At 37.9% G+C, this 23,649-nt stretch overlaps 1 protein-coding gene across 2 annotated transcripts in view; it reads right to left on the reverse strand.

The window, feature by feature from the left end:
- CACNB4 (calcium voltage-gated channel auxiliary subunit beta 4) overlaps positions 1 to 21,202 on the reverse strand; it is a 360,619-nt gene extending 339,417 nt beyond the window's left edge. Inside the window, exons 1-2 of one of the 2 annotated variants that reach the window (XM_007494030.2) lie at positions 20,805 to 21,202; positions 20,208 to 20,291 (exon numbers count right to left, since the gene is read on the reverse strand). In XM_007494030.2, coding sequence (XP_007494092.2) covers positions 20,208 to 20,291; positions 20,805 to 20,885 — 165 coding nt within the window. In that variant the 5' untranslated portion in view covers positions 20,886 to 21,202. Of the gene's footprint in view, positions 1 to 20,207; positions 20,292 to 20,520; positions 20,755 to 20,804 lie in introns of those variants that run through there. The other variant, XM_007494031.2, reaches the window with a different exon arrangement.
- Between the last annotated feature and the right edge of the window lie 2,447 nt (positions 21,203 to 23,649).

A 23,649-nucleotide genomic window follows, 5' to 3' on the forward strand; every position in this document is an offset into this window, starting at 1 on the left:
AATTTGGAGCTAGGTTCAAAGGGCTATAAAACCCTACATACCCTTTAACCCAGCAATAGCAGTACTAGGGTTGTGGCTGGGTGACTCAGTGGATTGAGAGCCAGGTCTAGAGATAGGAGGCCCTAGATTTAAATCTGGCCTCAGATACTTTCTAGCTGTGTGACCCTGGGGAAGTCACTCAAGCTTCATTGAGTAGCTTTTACCACTCTTCTGCCTTGGAACCAATACATAATATTGATTCTAAAGTGGAAGGTAAGGGTTATTTTAAAAAATACCACTACTATGTCTGTATTCCAAAGAAAGTTTAAAAAAAAGTAAAGTCAAAGGACATATATATACAAAATTATTTATAACAGCTCTTGGTATGGTGGCAAAGAATTGGAAATTGAGGAAATACTCATCAATTGGGGAATGGCTGTACAAGTTGTGGTGTATAATTGTGATGGAATAACTATTACAAAAGAAATGATGAGCAGGATGCTTTCAGAAAAACATGGAAAGACTTATATGAAATGACACAGAATAAAGTGAGCAAAATCAGGACAACAGTCTACAGTAATTGAAATATTCTCCACAATACAATTATCCAAGATATTTCCAAGGGATTTAGGATGAAAAATGCTATTCAGATCCAGAGAAAAAACTAGTGGAGTCTGAATGCACATTGAAGCATATTTTTATGAGTTTATTTTTCTTAGAATCTGTTTTCTTTTACAATATGACCAATATGGAAATTTTTTGCATGGCTATACATGCATAAATATTTTCTGAAAAGTCAGAGAGGGAAAGGAGGGAGATAATTTGGAACTCAGAATTTTACAAAAGCAAATGTTAAAAATTGTTTTATGTGTAATTATAAAAACTAAAATATTAAAAAGAGTAGTCCCTTATGATACAATTGAATGAAACTTTGGCAGTACACATACATGTAACTTTTGAAGTATTTTGCAAATTAAACAAAAATCTTGTGTTGCGTATCACAGAAGTCTTTTCTACTCAAGCAAGATTCCTGTGAAGAAATGATTCCCAAATCATGACCATAAAGTTATAGGTGAAATTAAAAGCTTTAAGAAAATCTGAGGAAAATTGTTTTCAGGAGGATGTAGACATTTCATATCTCAAGTCCAATATTATAAAGAGCGTAGAGACCACCTAATCCAGCCTATACCTGAATAAGAATCCTCCCTAAAGATCCAGGAAAAGTCCAAGACTCATGATGAAAAAAGACTGCCATAGAAAGAACAGATGGAATCCAAATGCAAATTGAAACATATCATTCTTTACTTACTTTATTTCCTCCATGAACTTTTCTCTACTGTAGGCAATATGTGTCTTTTTTCACAATATGACAAACATGGAAATATGTATTATATGATAATATAGGTACAACCTATTAAAAAAATAATTCTTCCTAAAATAAATTTGAGTCATTATTTAGCTTTTGTTTGATGATGTCCTCTGTCTCTCTCTCTCTCTCTCTCTCTCTCTCTCTCTCTCTCTCTCTCTCTCTCTCTCTCTCTCTCTCTCTCTCTCATAATTTCCTTTTTTCCATGAATTAAAGTTGCTCAATATGTCAGTAATTACACCAACCTGAGAACATCCTTCACTAGTAAAGACCACGATTCATTCATCCACAACTTGGGACTGCTGAAAGGGCTTTCAAAATGCAGTCCAATGGACTGCTTTCCTCCTGCTCAATTCTAGGCTTAATACATTTTCCAGAAAACTGATTGAAAGAATTAGAGAATACAAGATCAGCCTGCTGTGTTTACTGTCTGCTGATTACAAAAAGCATCTGATTCAGTAGAGAACACCACCACCTTAATGGCTCTCCTCCAACAATGTGTCTCCTGTACATATGTTAAGAGCATACACATTTAGCATTAGCTGATAAATGTGACTGTGATAACTTTTTTAATGATCCTCTGATTATCAAATGAGGCACAAAACTGGCAGATGTATACCCAACAAATGGTGCCCAGCAATGTCATGGATGATATCCTTTGCAGGATCCAAAGGGTGAGCTTGGGGCCAGAAGCTAGAGAAATAGGCCAAAATATGTTACTCCTCTTTTCAATAAGCCCCAGTGGCTCCCCATTGTCTTTAAGACCTAATATAAACTCCTTTGCTTAGTTTGTAAAACCACTCTGGCCCCAACCCATCTTTCCAACCTCATTAGTCAATACTCTTCCTCCCATACTCTGGGATTCAAACAAATTGAATTCTATTTCTCACACTGTCTCCAGTCTCCCTGCCTTTTGCACTGACTGTTCCTCAAATCTGGAATGCATATCCTCCTCACCTCCAACTTACAGAATCTCTTTCTTCCTTCAAGATATAGCACAAGAACAACTCTATTTTTTAAAGTCTTTCCTGATGCTCCTCAGCTACTAAAGCCATCCTTTCCAAATTACCTCATATTTAATATTTTTATATTTATTCTGTATATACTCACATATACATATATATATATATATTTGTCTCCCCCATTAGAATGTAAACTACTTCATTCTTTATATTTAAATCTCCAATGCCTAGCAAATGATAGGCAATTTATAAATGCTTGTTGACTGATTCAAAACAGATTTCTACATGAGAAGACAATCTTGACCAGGTCGCTTCCTTGGACCCACTATGAAGTCCTCTGTACAAAAACAGGAGGTGTCTTGGGGGAAGGGATGGATTTAGAGGAAAACACATGGCTAACTGGGTAGCAGAGGAATCTAGGCCAGGTACTCGAGATAAGAGCAAGACTGACAGTCAGGAAAAGAAAAACAGAGATATAAAGCAAAGTAAAGCCAAAGGCAGAAATCAGGAAACCCAAAGGAACCAAAAAGAAGGGGGGAAATAGTGAAGTCCACAAGTTGAGTAATTAGTAATCATTTCCAGGCAGCTGAATGATCAGGATCACAAACCAACAATCCAGATAATAAGAATAAAGAATTCAGACAAGGAATCTCTTTAGCAGAGAGTGAATGCATTCATTTGGAGACTGGGACTGGAAAGTGAGTAAATTCTCCACTCGGTTCCTCTATTTCTATCCAGGCACAGCTCCTACCCCTCTCTTTCACCATGCTTTATTCCCTCTGGCACATGCCAGGACATCAGCACCATGCCAGCAAGCATTAGACAATCCCTTCCCCATTCCAGTCCCTCCCCACTCCCTGCCTTTCACCCATCAAACCAACATTACCATTCCTACTAGAAAATGCGTGGCAATCTACTACTGCTTTATAAAAGGCTTCGCTCTCAGTCCTTGAGACTGGCCACCATTCCTTGGAATGTGTAATATCCATCTGTTTCAAGGGTTCTTAACATGGAATTTTTAAAAACATTTTTATCATTTTATTTCAGTACAAATGATTTGCCTTGTAATCCAATATATTTTATGTATTTGATAACATTCTTCTGAAAGGGGGTTCATACCTTTTAGGCTTGATGCCAAAATATGTTTAATAAGACAAAAATAAAATAGTCTCAGCCCTCAAGGTGCTCACATTACCTTTATACAAGGAGCATCTCAAGATCCATTCCTCTTACTGACATCTCAGACCTTCTAATCGTTGTTATTATCATCATCATCTATATAGTACCCATTATATGTCAGGCATTATATTAATTACTTTATAAATATTATCTCAGTTTAAAATCACAACCACTCGGGAAGGCAGGTACTATTATCCCTCATTTACAGATGAAGAATAGGAGGTGAACTTTTCTCATATATATCCCAAATTCAATTCTTGGGACTAGCCTCATAATCTCTCTTGCCCTAGACCCTGCCCAAGCCCCTACCCTTTACTCTCCAGTCTACTAACTTGGGCTCTAGATCCCTGCTACCTACTCTTTCTAGAGTCTAAACCTCTCACTTGCCAAATGTTGGTTCCTTCTTGCCTTAGGACAATTACTCTGGACTTGACTGTTGACCTAAGAGATGTAATTTCCCCCTCATGATTCCCAAATACTATGTTTCTCTAACTAGACCAAACACAAATAATTCATAGCATGAGATAGTTAAACAACAGAGAAAAATAAATGACAAAAAAGGCTCTTCCCATGAATACAGTGGGATACTCTCTTCAAAGGTGTCCATACTACCGTGGAATAGAGGACACACAAAAAGAATACACACACAGGAAACGCAGGTGAGTAGAAACCAATTCCAAAGCCTTGGAAATAGGGGGTAGAAAGGAAGTGTGAGGAGACAATTAGAAATTTTTTGCCATAACACCCATCTTCTCAGTAATCATGGAAAAGATGAACTATCCTTGTACATTTCCCATTCAGGATCCATTTGCCAACTTTATCTAATGTCACTAAAAGTGAGAACTTCCTTCTTTTGAGAGCATGACTGCCTCATTATCCTTTTCAGTGCCCACGCTGAGAAATGTGTCAAATCACATGCACCTGAGAAATTAGAGGAGAATCGGGACTGAAAGCTCATAATAGCAGTGGTTTCAAATGAGAGTCTCTCTCGGTTCTGCTCACCTTAAGCAAAATTCAAAAGATGGCAACTTTTGTTATTCATTACTATATATTTAAAGCACCATTAGTCATTTGCTCTTCATGGTAATTGAACACCAGTTATACTCTACCACAACACACTTCCACCCTTAATAGCTTCCAGGATGTATATCTGCGAAATCTCACCACATTTCACAAATACTTCATTCCCACCAGCCCACTCACAATTTTGCACATTCTTTCATGTTGCATGCATATGTTTGAAAGAGATTTAAGTTCCTCATATTCTAAATTTTCTCTTTCCTCTCTTAAACTTGTTCACAATGACTCTTTTCAGGGTCTCACAGATGGCATCAGCAGAATTCAAATCCAGATCTCTCTACTACAAGTTCAGGACTTTCCTGGTACTTCAAGTAACAAGTACTTCCTTTAAAAAGCTAGGTGGCACAATGAATAGAGCACCAGGCCTGGAGTCAGGAGAACCTGGGTTCAAATCTGTCCTCAGACACTCCCTAACTGTATGACCCTGGGCAAGTCATTTAATCTCATTTGTTTAGCCCTTGAGACCTTCTGTCTTAGAGTTGTTGCTAAAACAAAAAGTAAGGGTTTAAAATAATAAAAAATTCTATAATCTTTGCTAATTTAGTAGTAGGTCCTGTGTTTTATGTGTGTAATATTTCAATTCATCTAATTTTGCAGGTGGTCCTGAGAAATGATTTTAAATTATTAAATACTTAATTAAGTAGATTTTTTCCTTAAGATCTGAGTATCCTTATGAGGAAGCACATGGGCAATTCACAGTCCCAACCCACTCTGATCAGAATTGGAGTTTTGACCTGATTTGTTGTATTCCAACCTCTCCTTAGATGATCTGGTCTTCTGGCATGCACTTCTCCCACCCCTTCCCAGGAATTCACTCTAATAATGCCAAACAGTGCAGATGCCTGATTGGCAGAGCACAGTGCAGCTCAGAACTCCCAAGCTCAAAAGATATACCAGCCTCTGTTAAACCAACCCATCTAGCTGAGATTGCAGGTATGTGCCACCAAGCCTAGCAAAGGTTGCTTTCAAAGCGAATAAGTAGAGTCGAAATTGAAACAAAATCTTTGATTGTGAATCAATGGCTCCTTTCCCAAATGTGGCAAAATGTCTTCCATAGTAATATATATGACTTTCATCCACAAAGTCCTGCTTTAATGCCTCAACATGGTATGGACATAATCATGGAATTACAGAAGGCTACACTAGTAGAATGCAAGCTAAAGCAGGTCCTACACCAGCCTGAAAAGACTTCAAATTTAAGTCTGCAGTGGACTATTTTACAAGAATAAATTTAACTAAGGATTTCTTTCCAGAAGGCTGGCCATCAGGCCACAAATTGTTTCAGCCACAACAATTCAAGAAATCATCAACCAAAGTATATCGGAGTTGAGATAAGCACAAATGGAAAAAATACTCATATCAGTTAAATTATAAGTATTATAAAACATTTATTACACTTATTTCCAAAACATATAGCTAGTCCCCAACTTACATATGAACTATATTCCAAAAATTAGACTGTAAATCAATTGCTTAGAGCTCAGAACACATTCCCCAATCAAAATGTGATAAACGTGGGAGTTACATTCCCAGGTCAAGCTTCAGAAAGCCTAATGAATCTATGATTGAGTTCTACCTTAAATTCTAATAGTTGTAAATTGAGTTCTAGGTTGTGATAGCAGGAAACAATAAAATGAAAGAGGAAAGAGTTTCTTCCTCCTCTTCTTCAAGCAGGATTTATCCTGGGTAAAATTTTAGAATTTGTAGTTCAAGATTGTCCCACCTCCCAGGCACCCAAAGCCATCACACTGCTTTCAATCTCTCAATGTAGTGTTGCACCCAAGTCTCTGCCTCCCATAAAGTGACTCATGATGCATACCTTCCCCTAGTTAAATCTCATTCCTTTGCTGCAATTGATCTCAACTAGGTTTGGGGAGGACAGCAATCTGGCTGAACTAATTCACAGAAATGGGACTTACTTGACCACAATATGAACTGTGTGAATGACTGAGAGTTCCTTAACCTTTCCAAGTTTACTGGGATTATTGAAAGGGCTGCTTACTAATTCAAATACATTTCTATTTGGTAACACTTCACACCATATAATAAAGTGAAATGAAAAACATTCCAGCAGTAACTGGGTAATAGGAAGTAGGAACACCACCAAGTAATTCTAACAATCTGTTTCCAGGGTCAGCTCTCTTCATTATTGCTGATTTTCATAGCTTCTTCTTTTCTTTTACTTCAGGTGCCATAGATTCCTTAAAAGATGATTCACAAGTTTTCAGTAAGGTAGAAATGTGGTTGGGCAGTTAAGTGAAAGTTAGAATAGAGTACTGGGCCCGGAGTCAAGAAGACCTGAGTTCAAATCCAGCCTGAGATATTTACTAGTTATGGGACCATAAGTAAGTCACTTTACCCTCTTTGTTTCAGTGTCTTCATCTATAAAATGAGCTAGAGAAGGAAATGGCAAACCACTCTTGTATCTTTACCAAAAACAACAACAACAATAACAACAAACAACTAAATGAATATTTATAAGTCAAGAATCACCTATCCTGGTATTTTAATATAATTCATGTCCGTGTAAAAACAAGCAACATATTCTCCAAAATTTTACAAATAATATCCTTTATTTTCCTATATCAATTAACAAGCATTTATACTAATGGTAGAGTCAGAAAGGAAATAGTTCTTGATTTCAAAGAGCTTCCATTTTATCAGGAGAAATAATGTATGCATGTGCAAGAACATATGGGTAATTTGAAAGGTGTTGTTGGAATAAGCAGCAGAGAGAACCAGAAAAGGCTTCATGAAGAAGGTGTCACTCAAGTCAAGTCAACAAGCATTTACTAAGTACTAGGCACTGTTTTTACTTCTAGGGGTACAAAAATAAAAATAAAAAGACAGTCTCTGACCTCAAGAAGCTCATAATCTAATGGGGAGACAATATACAAATAACTGTGCACAGAAAAAGATATAGACAGGATAAATCAGAAATAATCTCAAAGGGAAGGCACTAGTATTAAGGTAGATCAGGAAAGGCTCCTTCAAGCTTAGCCTTAAAAGAAATTAGGTTTTCTAAGAAGTAGGTATCAGGAGGAAGTGTATTCTAGGCAAGAGGTACCACAAGAGCAAGAAGATGGGAAAAGAAGTGCCATGAATGAGGAGGAAAAGTAAGAAGGCTGGTTTGTAGAGTACAACAACAAAGCTGAAAGGAAGGTTAGGGCCAAGTTGTGAAGAGCTTTAGATGCAAAAACAGTCTTTATGCCTAATTCTGGAGATAATATAGAGCAACAGGAGTGGATTGAGAAGGGGCTTGATCTGATCAAAGCTACGCTCAAGTATGTATCTGTGTGGAGGATGGATTGGAAGGAGGCAAGACTTGAAGCAGGAGACCAGTGAGCCCAGCCTGAGAGGTGATGACAGCTTGTGACTGGATGAATGGAGAGAAGTGGATGTGTATGAGACATGTTGTTGGGGTAGAAAGGACAAAATCTGAAGGCTGACTAGATATACAGATCTAGTGAAAGGGAGAAGAAGAGAGATTGTGAACCTAGGTTACCAGAAGCATGAAGGTATCCTTGATAGAAATAGGGACACTCAGAAGAAGAGTGCATTTGTTAGTATAGAAACATTCTTAAACTGTAATGCTGAATAGAATGAAATGTATCTCCTCATTGACTGTTTTTAAAGTACTGAGCACAGTTCTACTAATTTTGAAATAATTGTTATAATGATCCTAATGGTGTATATTATAACTATGATGTAGTTTTGATGAAGTTTCTTTTCAGGATCATTTTCCATTCACATATTTCCATGTGTGCACACAGATAGACATTTCACTCAATTAAATTAACATGGAAATAGACAACTGAATTGAAAATTAAAATGTTATTACATACCACAGTATAAAACAACTTTTAAGACACTAAAAAAAATGAAACTAGTCCCCAAACTGAATTACTCCTAAAGCTCTCTGAAATTAGAAGCATATGTTTTCAGCTGACCTACTTCCTTCCCTACACTAGTGTGTTGATAATTAACTTTTGTCCCCTAGGGAATCTCTCAAATATAGTTGAGCAGCACCTGCCACATAAAAATACAATTTTATATATCATTTCCCCAAAAAATATTTTACTTATTTTGAGCACCAAGCCTTCTAATATCTCTTTAACTTAACTTACACGAGGAAGAATTATTATAAATTACTACAAGGCATGAAATTATTCCCTACTCCTATCCTTATGAATTATTACAAAGATCCAGGTGTTTAAAGGCAAATGAATGAATCATTTTGATTTGTGATTTTTAGGTTTCCATTGCAGTTCTTATCTATTGTGGCAGAATGGAAAGAACACTGACTTTGAAGTCAGGTACCGATTTAAGTTTCATTTCTGAAGACTGCTACCTATCTGATCTTGATCAAATCACTTAACTTCTATAAGCCTCAGTTTACTTACCTGTAAAAGGGCAGTCTAAATGGACTCTAAGTTCCCTTCTAGCTCCAGACTTATGATCCTCTGATATTTTATGTATCTGTGATCTCCCCTTTGTCTTCTCATCCTTTACAACATTTGTGCAGGTCCTTCTGTAAAACCTCCACATCAGGGCAACCAAAGAGCTAAAGGTACTCCTTTAGGTCTCTTGACATTGCACAATATTAAGGAAAAAATAGCAACAATCTGCTCTGTCATTTTTTAATCCCAAAGATCAAAGTCTGTTATATAAACTTCACTCTATACAGGTCTGGGTCAGTTTGCTCAGCTAGTTACAGTAAGTATGATGCTAATAAGGCCAAGGTCACAAGCTTCATAACTACAGTGGTCAGATAGCTTAACACAAGGGAAAAAACCAACAACTTAGTTTCACAAGCAGACTACAACCTAAACATCATTTGATTGTCTTAGTGATGCATTTATTCAAAATGGAGACTAAGTGATAGGGATTCTCAAATTCCGTGACATCTACATTCAGAGCAGAAAGAGACCTCCCAGGCCAACAAATTCAGCCTCATTTGAAAAGAAATATCTCCTATCTACAACAAACTTGACAAAAGGCCATCCAGTTTCTGTTTAAACATCTTAAGCATCATCAGTGTTGTAGATATGTTCAGTTGTGGGAAAACATCTGAAAGCACACAGTCAGCATGGAAATAAGTCAAAAGCACCATGTTCTATATGAAAATCACCACATAATACATAATGTATGCCAGAATGGAGCTTTTAAAAATTATGATCTGGGAATGTATCTGCTCTGTATCTCTGGCTTATACCTATTTATACACACCTCCCTCATTATCATTTAAATCCTTTTGGTTAGAGTCAGTTTTGCTTTTGCCTTGTATCTCCAGTGTTCAGTACAATGCCTGATACTTAGTAAATGCTTCTTGATTAATTCTTCCAAATAGGTCCCTAAACCCCTGAAAAAGTGATTGCCTTTAGGAAAAAGTCACTTTCAAAAACCTTAATCTGCACAACCATTTTATATTCCCTCTTCCTTCACTTTCACACAAGAAAAAAAAATCAATGAGGAAAAACAATTATTTTACTTTTACAGGAAAGTATAATTAGGCTCTTGAATTACCATTTCACCCCTATAGAAGCCTGATTGAATTTCTGGAAATTATGTGTAGATATCTCTGTAACTCCCTTTCTCATTCCTCACAGTTGACTGTTCCAAACCCTTTCTCTCTTCAAACTTACAACTCCAATTTCTTGCCACATTCCCACAAATGAGAAGATCTGATCTCCTATTTCACAGAGAAGATGGAAGTTATTTGTGACATCTCTCTCCATCAATTTCCCTCCCCACTCTCCTCAAAACTCCTTAACTTCAACACTGATTCTCTCCTCCTCTTTGCCTTTGAGGAAGAAATACCTGTTCCTTGCTATCTCATCTTTTGATCGTATCCCTTTCTTCCTCCTCTAGATTCTTTCTCCAGCTACTATCTTCTCTCCTATTTCCTAATATTCCTGATAATCTCCTAATATTTAATTTCTGCTCCACTGACTCCCATATAGCAACTTACAGAGGCACTAAGATCCCTTTTCCATTCTAAAAAAGCTTTACCTCAACCCTTTAATCTCCATTCAGTCATCTCTCCTATTTCCCAATCAATTAAAAAAAGGAGACTAGGCATGATAGTTCCACTTTGTCCCCTTTCCTCTTATCAGTCCTCCATCCCCACCATTCTATTGAAACTGTTCTCTCAAAGATCACCAAGGCATCCAAATTTTTTTAACAACTCCCTCTTTCGCTTTGGAGGCACCATGCTCTTGATCATACAGTTCTTTGAGAGTCTTCTTTGCTAGCTCTTCTTTCTCTCTGTAACCTCTTAAAGAATATGTTCCCCACAACCTTATCATTAAGTTTGGATCTGGTCTTGCCATTTCCCTTGGTGGTTCCCTATCCTTAGCCTGGAATTCAAGGCCCTTAGCTTCCAGCATTCTTTATACTATTCTCCTCAACCCTTTCATGCCTTCTTCATTTTAGCCAAATTTCTTTCTGTCCTGACATTCCTAAACTACCCTGAAATTTTTGATTGTGCTGTTCACTATACCAGGAATGATCTTCTCTTATCCCAAATGGTTAAACCACTATTCATCAGTTAAATCCCAACTCAACTGCAATCTTCTCCATTCTGAAGTCTTCCTTAATCTCCCCAATAATGACCTCTTCTATGTAGCCCCAGCTCAGCACTGTTTGTGCATTGTATGTGCATTTTTCAGTTGCTATTTTCTATTAACAGTTAAAAGGTAGGGATTTTGTGTCATCTAAAATTTTGTATCTTGCCCAACATTGTTGAGCCAAGTCAGATCTAGACTGTTTTTCTAAATTTGCCACACTTCTTGATTCAACTTGTATTTGTCACTTAATATACTATTCAAACTTGATACCTACTCCACTTTTTTTTAGCCCAATACCCCTGTACTTTCCAGAACATACCACAGGTCCTAGATCTGGAAAGAATCTCAAGAATTCAGCTAGTCTACTCCAAATTCCTCACTTTCAGTTAAGTAAAGCATTATTAACCTCTTTGACAGATGAGAAACTGAAGTCCATAGTCCTCTGACATTTAACAAACATTAAATATTGTTTAGGTATAGAGTGCCATGTTGAAAACTAGAGAGGAGACAAAATTTAGATACTTTAGTTTCTTCCCTCGTGTTGCTTATTGTCTAATAGGTGGGCAAAATATAAACATACAAAAATATATTCTAAGTGCATTATAGAAGTACAGGACAAAGTCTGTCACATAGGAGGTCTGAGGAAACCTTGTTAGGAAAAGGGCATATTATAAGCTTTAATGGATGAAGTGGTAGCATTTAGGTTGGACTTTAAATGATGGCCAAGAATTCAACAGTCAAATAGCAAAGGGAAGACATTCTAGACACGACACGAGTGGAGGGAGGGAAATGACTCGCCCAAGGCAAAACAACTAGTAAAGAAAATTTGAACCCAAGTCTTTTTATGGAATTAATGAAATGAAACTCACTATATACTATGAAACTAGGTTTTAGTCACTTGCCACCAAAAGCCATTTTGACCTACCCACTTTATCCTTTGACACATTTATCCTAATCAACATTTGTGTGTGCATCTTTTCAAAATAAAGGGGTTGTTTGATGACTTCTGAGAACTTCACATGTAAGTCTCTGGCCTCCCAAAGTAAATGCATTTCCTTTCTTCCTCTTAAGCCTCTGTGGACTTTTCTATTACCTTTGTACTTATATTACATATATATGCATATATATATATTGTAAGCATTCCTGGAAATGGTTAAAAAGAAACATTGCCAGAATTATCAATATAGAGATGGTTAACATTTACTGTTTTTTGCCACACTTGGATTAAGAAAAATGAAGATTCTTTCAAAATTACTTTCTATTTAACAGCTAATTTGACTGCAATCTTAGAAAAGAATATCATCACCCAAAAGAGCAAGATATTAAGCCAAGAAAAAGAAAAGATAATGAATGCTGTGTTTCATGAACAATCACCGTAGTTCAATTACAGGAAAAGTCCTGTACAGATCAGTTAGTTATCATGTTTTACTCTGAATTATTGTTTCCACTTTAAACAGTCATACAGAAAATCTCATTAGTTTATACTCTAATAACCCACAATCCGTTGTAACTTGGACAGAGGTTAAACCGAAGTTGATTTTGTTATGTGTAGATAAATGAATTTAAAGGATTTCAAGAGATTACAAATAATCATTTTGGAACAAACTTTTCAATTACATTAGATATTCTATGTAGATAGAAATAAGTAAATATCATTATTATTATCTATTAATTACAGCAGGTCCCCAAGACGTACTACTTGCAAACATTCTGTCACTCTAAGTACTTGAAAGCAAAAACAAAAATATCCCTGTATTTTTTATTTTAATACTCTTAAAATGGAATCTTTCCTTACTTACACTTAGCTTTCCCATGATTGAAATGGGTTTAATTCAAATTAGAGGGATTTTACTATACTTTCAATGTCATAGCTAGAGGAAAGACTATGTTACATTTCCAAGGTTATAAAAGAATCCTTTTGGCTCACTGGTTTCCCTATCTTTAAAAATACAAGTATACTCAGGTATTTATAGATGAAAAAAATAGATGAGTAAATCAGTTTTTGTTTGTGTGGGAGGATACTGGAGATTGTATCCTAGATTTAACAACATAATATATTCTCCTTTGGGAAGAACATTATGGGAGAGGGGAATTGGGAATTCAAGGAGGAATGAAGAAATTATTGTTCTTAGGGTAAGAGTTGGGAATTGCCACTATCCTCTACACATTGGCAGAGTAGCCTATTCTCTTTAATCATCAAAAAGGAGGCAATGTCCCACTATCTCCTAAAATGTCTGCTTGGGAAATTTTGTAAGTATGGTGACAGGAAAGAATAGACTCTGTGCCCTGTGCTCCCCAGGGAGCAGTCTAGGAGAGTTGGCAAATCTATATATTCTATTCTTTGTTTCAAATCTGACTTTGTAGCATGGAACCGGGAAAGAGCCAAGCTCCACGATGATGCTTTTAGTTGCCATTTCCTCCTCATCATAGCCTAAAAGACAGGTAAACTCCAAACTACTTATATTTGGGTTTAAAGCATTAGATTACCACAAGTTCCAAATCAACTCAACAGTTTTAGCAATCTAGATTCCTTTACTTTTCTGTGCTTTTTCTCCCCCTCTTAAGAATATGAGATATATCTGTCTTCTGCTACAAAAGTACATATAAAGACAATTTAGATGTAGATGAAAGTATTTTGAGCTATTTAGAGAAGCCTAATGAAAAATTCAAGGTAAGTTCCTCTTTTGATTTGAAAGCTACTTTTTATACTTCACCTAAAATGATGTAAAATTATGTCAGATTTGACCTTACATATCTGGACACCAAAAGAAGGGAGATAAAGTGGTGAGAAAGCGATGTAATGCTCTATGTCAGTGTGCTGAGAGTCAGACTTTTCACTCAGTTGTCTCCTGCAAATCAAGAGAATTTACTGCACTAAAAAGGACAAGAAAATGGGCTGAGAGTTAGGTTTAAATTACTGCCTGTCCAGTAATTGGGTTTCTAAATCATAAGTTTCCTACTTTCAGCTAATCCTATTCATGTCTAATGGTAGAAATACAAGGATATCTTGCCAAAAGTGCTTTCTCACACTGTCAAGGCTCAGTTTGGGAAGAGGTGTGCTAATAGAGAATTTGGAGAGGAAGCTGGTATAAACCTCTCCTAGACATTCATTCACCAGACTGCACCATTCTGGGGAAAGAGAATTCAAAAGTCACATTGAAGTTATATTTATAGATATAGTAAAAACTTCTTAGCTCTGCTAATGGAAATGAATCATTAAAATGTTCCACTGATTTACAATACTTAAATTGCTGTCAAAGAAAATTTAAAAATACATACATCCATATATGAACTTCTGAAAACAGAGGCTGAATGACTTGCCTAAATGAAACAGTTAGAATGAGGAACAGACTTTTGATTACCCAATGTTGTATCCTCTAGAACAACCAATTAAATCAGTACATTCTCAGATCATAATTTTTTAAAGCTCCATCCTCTCTTTTCTATTTTCTTATGCTTAGTGTGTATATGTTTGTGTTTATGTGACTATTTGAGAAAATTTAAATAGTGTGGGAGAGAAAGAACTCCACTTCGGGATCAAGAGACCTAGGGCTTTTAATTTGCTGTGCCTTGTATGACCAGATTGTGGGATCTGGAGCAAATCATTCTACATATCAGAGCTGAGCTTCCTCATTTGAATTTCAACTAGATGATTTCTGTCATTCCTTCTGACCCTAGTACTCCATGATTCAAAATTTGTAGATGAACTTCTATTGCCCTGAAATACATAAGTACACATATATTAAGTTCTCTTGTTTTATCTGAGAAATCTTTCTACACTAGCTTCAAGATTAAAGCACAGAAGGATCAATGCCTTAATTGTATAATATTAGGAACTGACCTGAACATCAAACTCTATTGACCAGAAGAGGGGAACTCATTCAGTCCCAGTATGTTCTTGACAAAGTTAGGTACATACTATATTGTGCTCTGCCCAGTGAATCAATTATAACTGACTTATTATCCTTAGCCTTCTTCGGAGCCAACTTCTCAGGAAATACAACTACTTTCCTTGGGAGCCAATGGGAAGGCTCTTTTCAATTCAATAATCATTTATTAAATGTTTAATATATGTCGGACATGGTGCTAAGTGGTGGCAATACAAAAAGAGGCAAAAGGCAGCCCCTGATCTCAAGGAGCTTCACAATATAATGGCATTCTTATTTCACTAAATCCTAAACTTTCAAGGCAGCATTTCTCGGGAAGCCTTCTGATCCCTCAGCATATTTGACGTTTTGATTTCAGATATCTACTACACTCAAACTATCTGCAAATACAAATGGGCACCTTGAACCATTGCTGCATCCACTCCCTCTTTCTATTCTTACCCAGGTTCATCACATGTTTCCAATCACTAGAATAGTCTTATCAAGATTTATTTATAAGGGATAAGAGATCATACATATTCAGGAGCTTTTTACCCATGTAGGATAATTAGAAGTAAAAAACAAAACAAAAAACAAAACAAAAAAAAACAGACCTTAACCCCAGATAAAATGACACTGAAAACTTTCTAATGTATTCTAGTCAATTAACCACTTTTCTTCTGGCCTAACGTGGTCTATGACTCTCACCAGGTCAAAAACCTCCAAAAGATAATCTGACTCCCTCATGAACCCAGGATAGATGACATCTTCTAGCTTCCAAATTTAGGATTGATCCAAATGGCCATATTTTGATTTATTGGTCCATAATGAAATCCCATTCTAACTCTTAGTCAATTAGGAAGCCTCCTAATTTCTCTGCTGGGTTTTTGTTTGCCTACCCATATTACTATGTAATTACTAGCTGGCTAGCCTTTCAGAGTAGAGGAGAAAATAGAAAAAAAATTAGATACTATTAAAATTTATCCCTTGACAATATGATCCAAAAAATCTACAACAATTTGGAATAAGAAAACCAAGGTTTGTGTCCTGGGTCTACTACTTCTGACCTATATTACTTGGGTCAATTCATTTCACTCCAAATTGTGGCTTTTTGGGGTCATTGGGATAAACTTTATGTGATATTGAGTGGGAGGAAGGTTAGATTTCTAGTAATTCCAGTAAAATGGATGGACCAAAATAACCCCAATTTAATTAGCTGGCTTCATTATACATTAATCTCTTCCCTCTCTCCTTTCAAAGGTCTAGTCAAATTGGTCTTCTCTGTTTTTCACATATGTGACTCTTAAAAAAAATCTCTTTGAGAACAAGAATTATTTCTTTTTTATCTTTGTATTCCTAGAACTTAGTACAGTACCTGGCATATAGTAGATGCTTAATAAATTTTGAATAATTCATTGATTGGTACATAGTAAGTATCTAAAATATGTTTGCTGATTCACTATCACATTTTCCTCATTTGTAAAATAAAACTTGTAAAACACTTGAGGACCTCAAATATCCCTTCCAATTCCAAATCCTATGATCTTCTTGTCATATTTAGAACACAAAATCAGAATGCTAGAAGAATTCTTGAGAGTTCCACAAGTTAATTCCTTTGTGTCTAGGTATCACTATATAATCTATTTCAAAAGATTTTCAGAAAGACAGCCTCCCCTAGAAACATCCTTTCAAGATTAATAACTGACAAATCCCTAATTAGAAAACCACACCTTATTAAAATTATTTTAATCCATCCTTCTGTAATCTAATAATTTCAGAATGTCAAAGCATAGCTAAAGACTATTGTATTAAGTAAATATTAAGTACAGTTTCAATGTTCTCTCCTACAGGCTGAACAAAACTAATCCTACTGACATATGTTGAAAGAAACCTTTTGGAAGACTTTCTTTGGATTGTCTACAAGGCTCTTCTTGAAATAAAACTACCCTCAAATTCTAGAAAGCAGAATTGATTCCTGGTGTTCAAACGAAACAGGAAGAATAGTCAATATTACCTTGGGGAATCTGGGAAGTCACACTTATGAGACCGTACAAAACTAAAAAGATAGTCACTGAAATGCTTTAATTTATTCTGTGAATGTTTTCAGGTCAATGCACACATATAGATTCTTCCTCACACACTTTGTTTTTACAATAGCCATAAGAATAGAAATTTAGATTTCATAAGGGCTCTCCAACAAGTAATCTCCACTTTGCTCCCAAAAGGTCTTTCTCCATTCTTCACTAACAGCCCCAACCTCTCAACTGTGAACTGGATAGAACTAAAGGACATAGAACTGAATAAATTTCACAATAGAAGCACAGACTACAAAGAATCTTTTGATTTTGAAACTGTCAGATTCTTGATCATACTATAGCACCCTAAGCTCTTTAAAGGAAATTACTTTATAAGCAAAAAGGGCCCAAGGCAGACAAAGAAGCAGAGTTGTTTTTAATATATAACAAAGTCTTCTCTGTGAAGATTACACTAAATTCATGCAATTTCCACAAGAAATCTCTTAACTCTCAGGGTATCAAGAATTCGAATATTAAGAATTCAGTCATTCAACAAATAAATTAAAGTGACTAATGTGTCCTATAGACAGGTGCAGGATCTTCTAAAAGATATTTGTTACTTGGCAGAGCCACTGTTCAACTTCATTCCATAAGGTCAAAGCAAATTGATATTACCATTTTTTTTTCTAAAACCCTTACCTTCTGTCTTGGAGTCAATACTGTGTATTGGCTCCAAGGCAGAAGAATGGTAAGGGCTAGGCAATGGGGGTCAAGTGACTTGCCCAGGGTCACACAGCTGGGAAGTGTCTGAGGTCATATTTGAACCTAGGACCTCCCATCTCTAGGCCTGGCTCTCAATCCACTGAGCTACCCAGCTGCCCCCGATATTACCATTTTTTACCCCTTCTGAAGAAATGTGACATTTCTCTGCTTTGTCTTGCAGACATTTTGGTAGGCACAGTTGTACTATGCAGAAAATAAACAGGAAGAATGTACCTCTTTTGTGAACCAAGTCCAATTTTTTTTCTTGGTCTTCTAAGCTAATACAAATACTTTCTATATTTAAAAAAAATCCATTTTATTAAATCAACAAAGTCTTTCCTGGAAAGATATCTGAAATATCTTTGACAGAAATATAAAAATGTATATCAGATGAAATTAGCCTGGAAATCATTTGACAATACAGGTTTTTTATAAACTTGGAGAAGAAAACCAGAAGCAGAGAAGGAATATTGATCTGTGTGCTATAATCAGCAGCCTGCAATAGAAGAATAATGGGTGAGTGAAGTAGAGATACAGATAAAAAGGAAAGTTTGAGCCAAATTGTTCATGGGATGCCATGGTAATATGAAAAGAGGTATCACTGGTGTATAATTAGGGCTTCCAACAGTTTGATTCAATAAAACACTCCTAAAAATAGGCATCTAAAAAATAAATACCAGAAAGCACCAAAATATTTTCAATGTTCAATGTTTCAAGATGAACATTTATGTGTTGAATAAATAAATGGTAAAAATGGAAAAATATCTAACTGAATCCAAAATGTATTTACCTACTAGAGACTCATAATACACATCTAAATGCTTAAAGAATGATGGGTTGAGTGAGGGAACCTCTTTCTGAGAAATCTGAAGCATTACACATTAAGTAATCTATAAATAAGCCTTAAACATGACCTTTAGGATAGTCTCCATTTGATTTTTTTTAACTCTTATATCCAGGCAATGTTGATTAGCCAACTTCAATTTGAGGCCAATTATTAAAAATTAAAATATATCAGAAATCACAATAAATTAGAAACACATCACACAAGAAACTGAGTGACCAAGGGGAAATATAACTTCCCAAGGTCACATCAGCAATTCACAGCATAGGCAGGGGATAAAAGAGCCTCCTAGTGCTGGGATGACCAGATCCCTGCAGTAACCCTAGAGCACACACCATGAAAGCTGCTGTACTGGAGTCAAGGTGACTCACTCACCTTTTCATGGTTTCTTCAAAAATGTGGCTTCCCTGGAGTGTTTCAATTGCCGCACAATTATAACAAAAATGAATACAGTTTGATAGTTGGACAGCTCACCAGAGTGAAAATTCTCAGAAACATTCAATGTTTCAGGCAATAACAAATATAATCAACACACTCCCACTTCACACTCCAGAAGAACAAGTTCCAGAAGTTCCAGAAGACAAGCTGAACTAATAGAGACCCTAATCAATAAGATAACTGTTTATCAGATGTCTTCTACTACAGTTTTATCCAGATCTGAAAACCTTTTCTCCAAGTGAAAGGAAGCAAAGAAGTTATCCTAAACTAAGAACAATCTTGAAAGAAAATTAGCTTCTCTATTTCTCCCTCATGACCCACCTTAAGCAGTCTAAATGAAGGACACCCTCCCTGTCCTACCCTCAGCATTCCAGATGACTGTGTGTGACCCAGATCAGAAAAGGTCCCTCCCTGTCCACAACAATTTTCTGAATGGCAAGGGAGACCACCCCTTCCAAAGGTGCTTTTCCAAAGCCAAGAAAATACAAACGTCCAGTTTGGGGACTCGCAGTCCCCTAAACAAATTCCATTTCCTTCCATCCTTCCAGAGCCTTTGAGTTCTTTCCCTCTCCATACACAAACCAACTCGGTTGTGGAACAAAGATGCTTCCCGGATTAGAGGTATCTCCTACTCCGAAACCATAAAGAGGCAAGAATTGGCCTGGTGAGAGGAGTGAGAAGTGGGGAGACTGAGTCGCCGAAGGAACAGAGAAAGAGTTCCGAAAACATAGTCAGAAAGAACCAACTAGCCCCAGCCCCAGGCAGGCATGTGTTTGTGTTGTCTGCTTGGGGGGCGGGAAGGACCGAGGACCGACAGCCGCCTTCCTACACGTGGAGGCGGCCGCGAGGTTTCCACTTCTGAGCCCGCCTCCGCCCGCTCAGGGAGGCCGGACTGCCTGGACCAGGTGCCTTTTGCCTCTGCCTCTCTCCCCTGTCTCTCTGTCTCTCTCTGTTTCTGTCTCTCTCTCTCTGTCTCTCTCTGTTTCTGTCTCTCTCTCTCTCTGTCTCTGTCTCTCTGTCTCTCTGTCTGTCTCTCTGTCTCTGTCTCTGTCTGTCTCTCTGTCTCTGTCTCTGTCTGTCTGTCTGTCTGTCTGTCTGTCTCTCTTTGCTCTTCCTCCTTCTCTTCCTCCATCCCGCTCTTTCCTACCTGTCTGAGGATGAAACTGGTAGAAGTGGTACTGCCATCAGATCTTTTCAACCTGCTCCTCCGGGTCGTGGTGCCTCTGGCCACCTGAAGTCGACAAGATAAGAGAAAAAAGGATGAGGACTTGAGGAAGGAAAGCAGGGTCACTGGCCAAGGAGTGAGAGGGCCAACCATTCATCCAATCCGTATGAGCCCCAGGCAACTCCGGTCCAAATATGAGTCCAAGTAGCCCCCAACACACACACACACACACACACACACACACACACACACACACACACACACACACACGAGAAAAGGAGCCCCAAACACCCACCACATCCATTAACAAAGATTCGAAGGAGCTGTCTCAGGAGCTCCCAGCATCGGACAGGGGGGAGGCCAGCCTGCTCTTGGTGCCTGAGCGAGAGACTGAGAGAAGGAAAAGGAGGAGGGAGGAGGGAGGGAGAGGAGAAAAGAGGGAGGAGAAAGAGAAAAGGGGGAGGAGGCAAAGGAGGAGGTGGGGAGCGGAGGCTGCTGCTGCAGCTTCTCAGGACTCGGGGTACTGCACGCCAAGAGGCAGATGGAGGTGGTTCCGAAAGATTGCGAAGGAGGAGGTACCTGTGAGCCGGGGGAGTGCCGCTCGTCTGCAATCCCGTTCTTGGTGTAGGAGGAAGAGGACGAAGACAAGAGCTGGGACATGGCTTAAAGCCGCATGGCTTGCTTGCTCCTACTCACTCCCGATTCCGGCCAGCGGGTTTGGTAGGGGCAAGAACTGAAGGGAAGGGCAGTGACTTCCCTCACCCCCTAGGTGCCTGGGCGCAGCGGCAGCATCAGCCAGAGCAGCCACTGCTGCCAGACTGCCTGCCTGCCCGCGGGGTGGATGGATGGCTGTGACTCCCACCTCCAGTGGTACTTTTACACGAGCAGCACCTTAAAGCTACAGAATCACTTTCTTCCTCCGAGCCAGGTGGGCTCCGGTGAGAGTAGCACACACTCAAGGCGCAATGTGTTGGGGTGAGGGAGAAGGGAAAGGGCTTTATCAGTGATTTTGCTGGCCTGATCGTACAGAGAAAAGGTTCAGACCCCTCTATCCCCAACCAACTGAGCTTTCCAGAAGATGAAAGGGGGGGGGGGGAGCGGTGAGGGGAAGAGGGAGATAAAAATACTGCACAATTTTACATGCAAGACAAAGGAGGCACAGTTCATGAATCAGGACTTGGAGATGGAGGCTGGTGCAATGTAGCACAGTTGAGAGAGCAAAGGTGTGGGATGGTGTGTGTGTGTGTGTGTGTGTGTGTCTGTATGTGTGTGTGTGTGTGTGTGTGTGTGGTTTCTGCTACAGAAAGTAGAAAGGGATAATGGAAAAAGGTTTTCTATTTTCACTCAGCCCTCTGATGCATGGATTTTTGTGTATTTCTTTTCTTTTCTTTTTTTGTCTGACTGATTTGTTGTGTTTTTGCAAGCCTCACTTGTTAGCCAAAAGTCACTCACATAGTAAGCCACAGAGGTACAAGCTGCCAGCCCAAGCCAATATGAGAAAGCCAACCCTGCATGAGACCATGATGTCCTAGGAGTTTTGAAGGTCATGTTCAACCAGCTAAAGCAACCCTTGGCCATGTGCCTTTGTGTACTACATGGAAGGATGGCCATTTTCTAATGTGTGGAATTATCCATACTGCATATTCAACCTTTAACTGTCTGATTCTTGAATTAGTCGCTGAACCACAAAGAATTGTGTTTTACTTAAAATTAAAATCATTGGAGGCGGAGACATGCTTAGCAACTGTAGGAAGCAAAGGATGCTGAGGAGTGAAAAGAAAAAAGTAACATGAAGCCAGACATTTTTTAAGTGCTCTGCTTTCTCATCGACTTGCAAATCTATAAATATTACATAGGAAATCCATTAAAGCAGGCATAGTAGCTCAGATCACTAACCCACTCCATCTTTGTTCTCACTGTTCACCTTGCCATCTGGGATTTCTTGATGGAATTACTGTTTCATTTTTTTAAAAACAATTATGTAGCTGTGTTGATGGATCAAATTACACATAGTATCTGACCATTCTTATACTTTCCAACTACTCTAGTGTACCTGAATAGTCAGAACCACAGACTATCTGAGCTAGGTGGGGGGTCTCTGAGGTCATATAAATCAACCCGCATGTTATGGATGATATTAAGGCCCAGAAGAGTTTTAGGATTTATCCAAGGTTATACAACTAGTTACTGAAAGAGTCAGAATAGAACTAACTCGTTTTGGCTCCTAAAAAAAAATATATATTTTCTCATTGTATTATAATGGTATCAGTTACTGTACTGTAATAAAGTGACCCACTATTGCACCAGCAGTGTGATAGAGACTTGGTACATGCCTAGGCCTGCACTAAGCCCTCATTAAAAAAATATAATTCTTAGCTTGGTAAAAAGTATTTGAAATGTGGTGTATAAATTTCATTTCACTTATGGGAAATTCCTTGCGACAAAACTTCTTCCACCAATACATATTGCAGTCTTTGAGAACTGCCTGAGTTACTGAAAGTTAAATGACAGATAGGGGGGCAGCTGGGTGGCTCAGTGGATTGAGAATCAGGCCCAGAGATGGGAGGTCCTGGGTTCAAATTTGACCTCAGACACTTCCTAGCTGTGTGGCCCTGGGCAAGTCCCTTAACCCCCATTGCCTAGCTCTTACCACTCTTCTGCCTTAGAACCAATACCCAGTATTGATTCTAAGACTGAAGATAAGGGTTTAACTTTTTTTTTTTAATGACATAGAATCACACAACCAGTATGGATCAAAGGCAGACAGATCTTCCTCACTTGTGATTCTTCATCCACTACTCCAAACTGCCTTTGCATGTACTGTGTGTCTATTTGTTGAAATGATCATAATCTATGGAGCTATAGTAGTGATTGTACTTTAGCACAAATCTAAGCCTATTACTCTTCTATTCAATGAATTCTGGTGGCTCCCTATTACCTCTAGCATCAAATATAACCTCTCCCCTATTTAGCTTTTAAATAAAGGCTTCCACAATTTGACCTCAATCTACCTTTCCAGCCTTATTGGACATTTCACCCCATATCTGAGTTCCCAGATAATCTGGACTTCTCAGTTCCTCATACCCAACATTCTCTCATTTCTATACCTTTGTACATCATACCTAACATGCTTTTCTCTCCTCCACCTCAAAGAATTTCTCTTTCCCTTTAAAACTCATCTAAAGCACTACTTTCTACAAAGAAATCTTCCTGATCCCCCAACTCCTAGTACCTTTTCTCTAACCTACCCTGTATTTAAATACTTTGCATTTATTTTCTTTACATTTATTCTGTAAATATGTGTGTTTTTATTGTCTCCCTCATTAGGAGCTCTTTATTAGGAAGATTGTTTTGTTCTTTTTATTCATACCTAGCCACAGCTGGCACATTTGTTCAGTCATTTTTCAGTCATATCCAACTCTTC

This window comes from Monodelphis domestica, chromosome 4 (genome assembly GCF_027887165.1).
Source record: "Monodelphis domestica isolate mMonDom1 chromosome 4, mMonDom1.pri, whole genome shotgun sequence".
NCBI lineage: Eukaryota > Metazoa > Chordata > Mammalia > Didelphimorphia > Didelphidae > Monodelphis > Monodelphis domestica.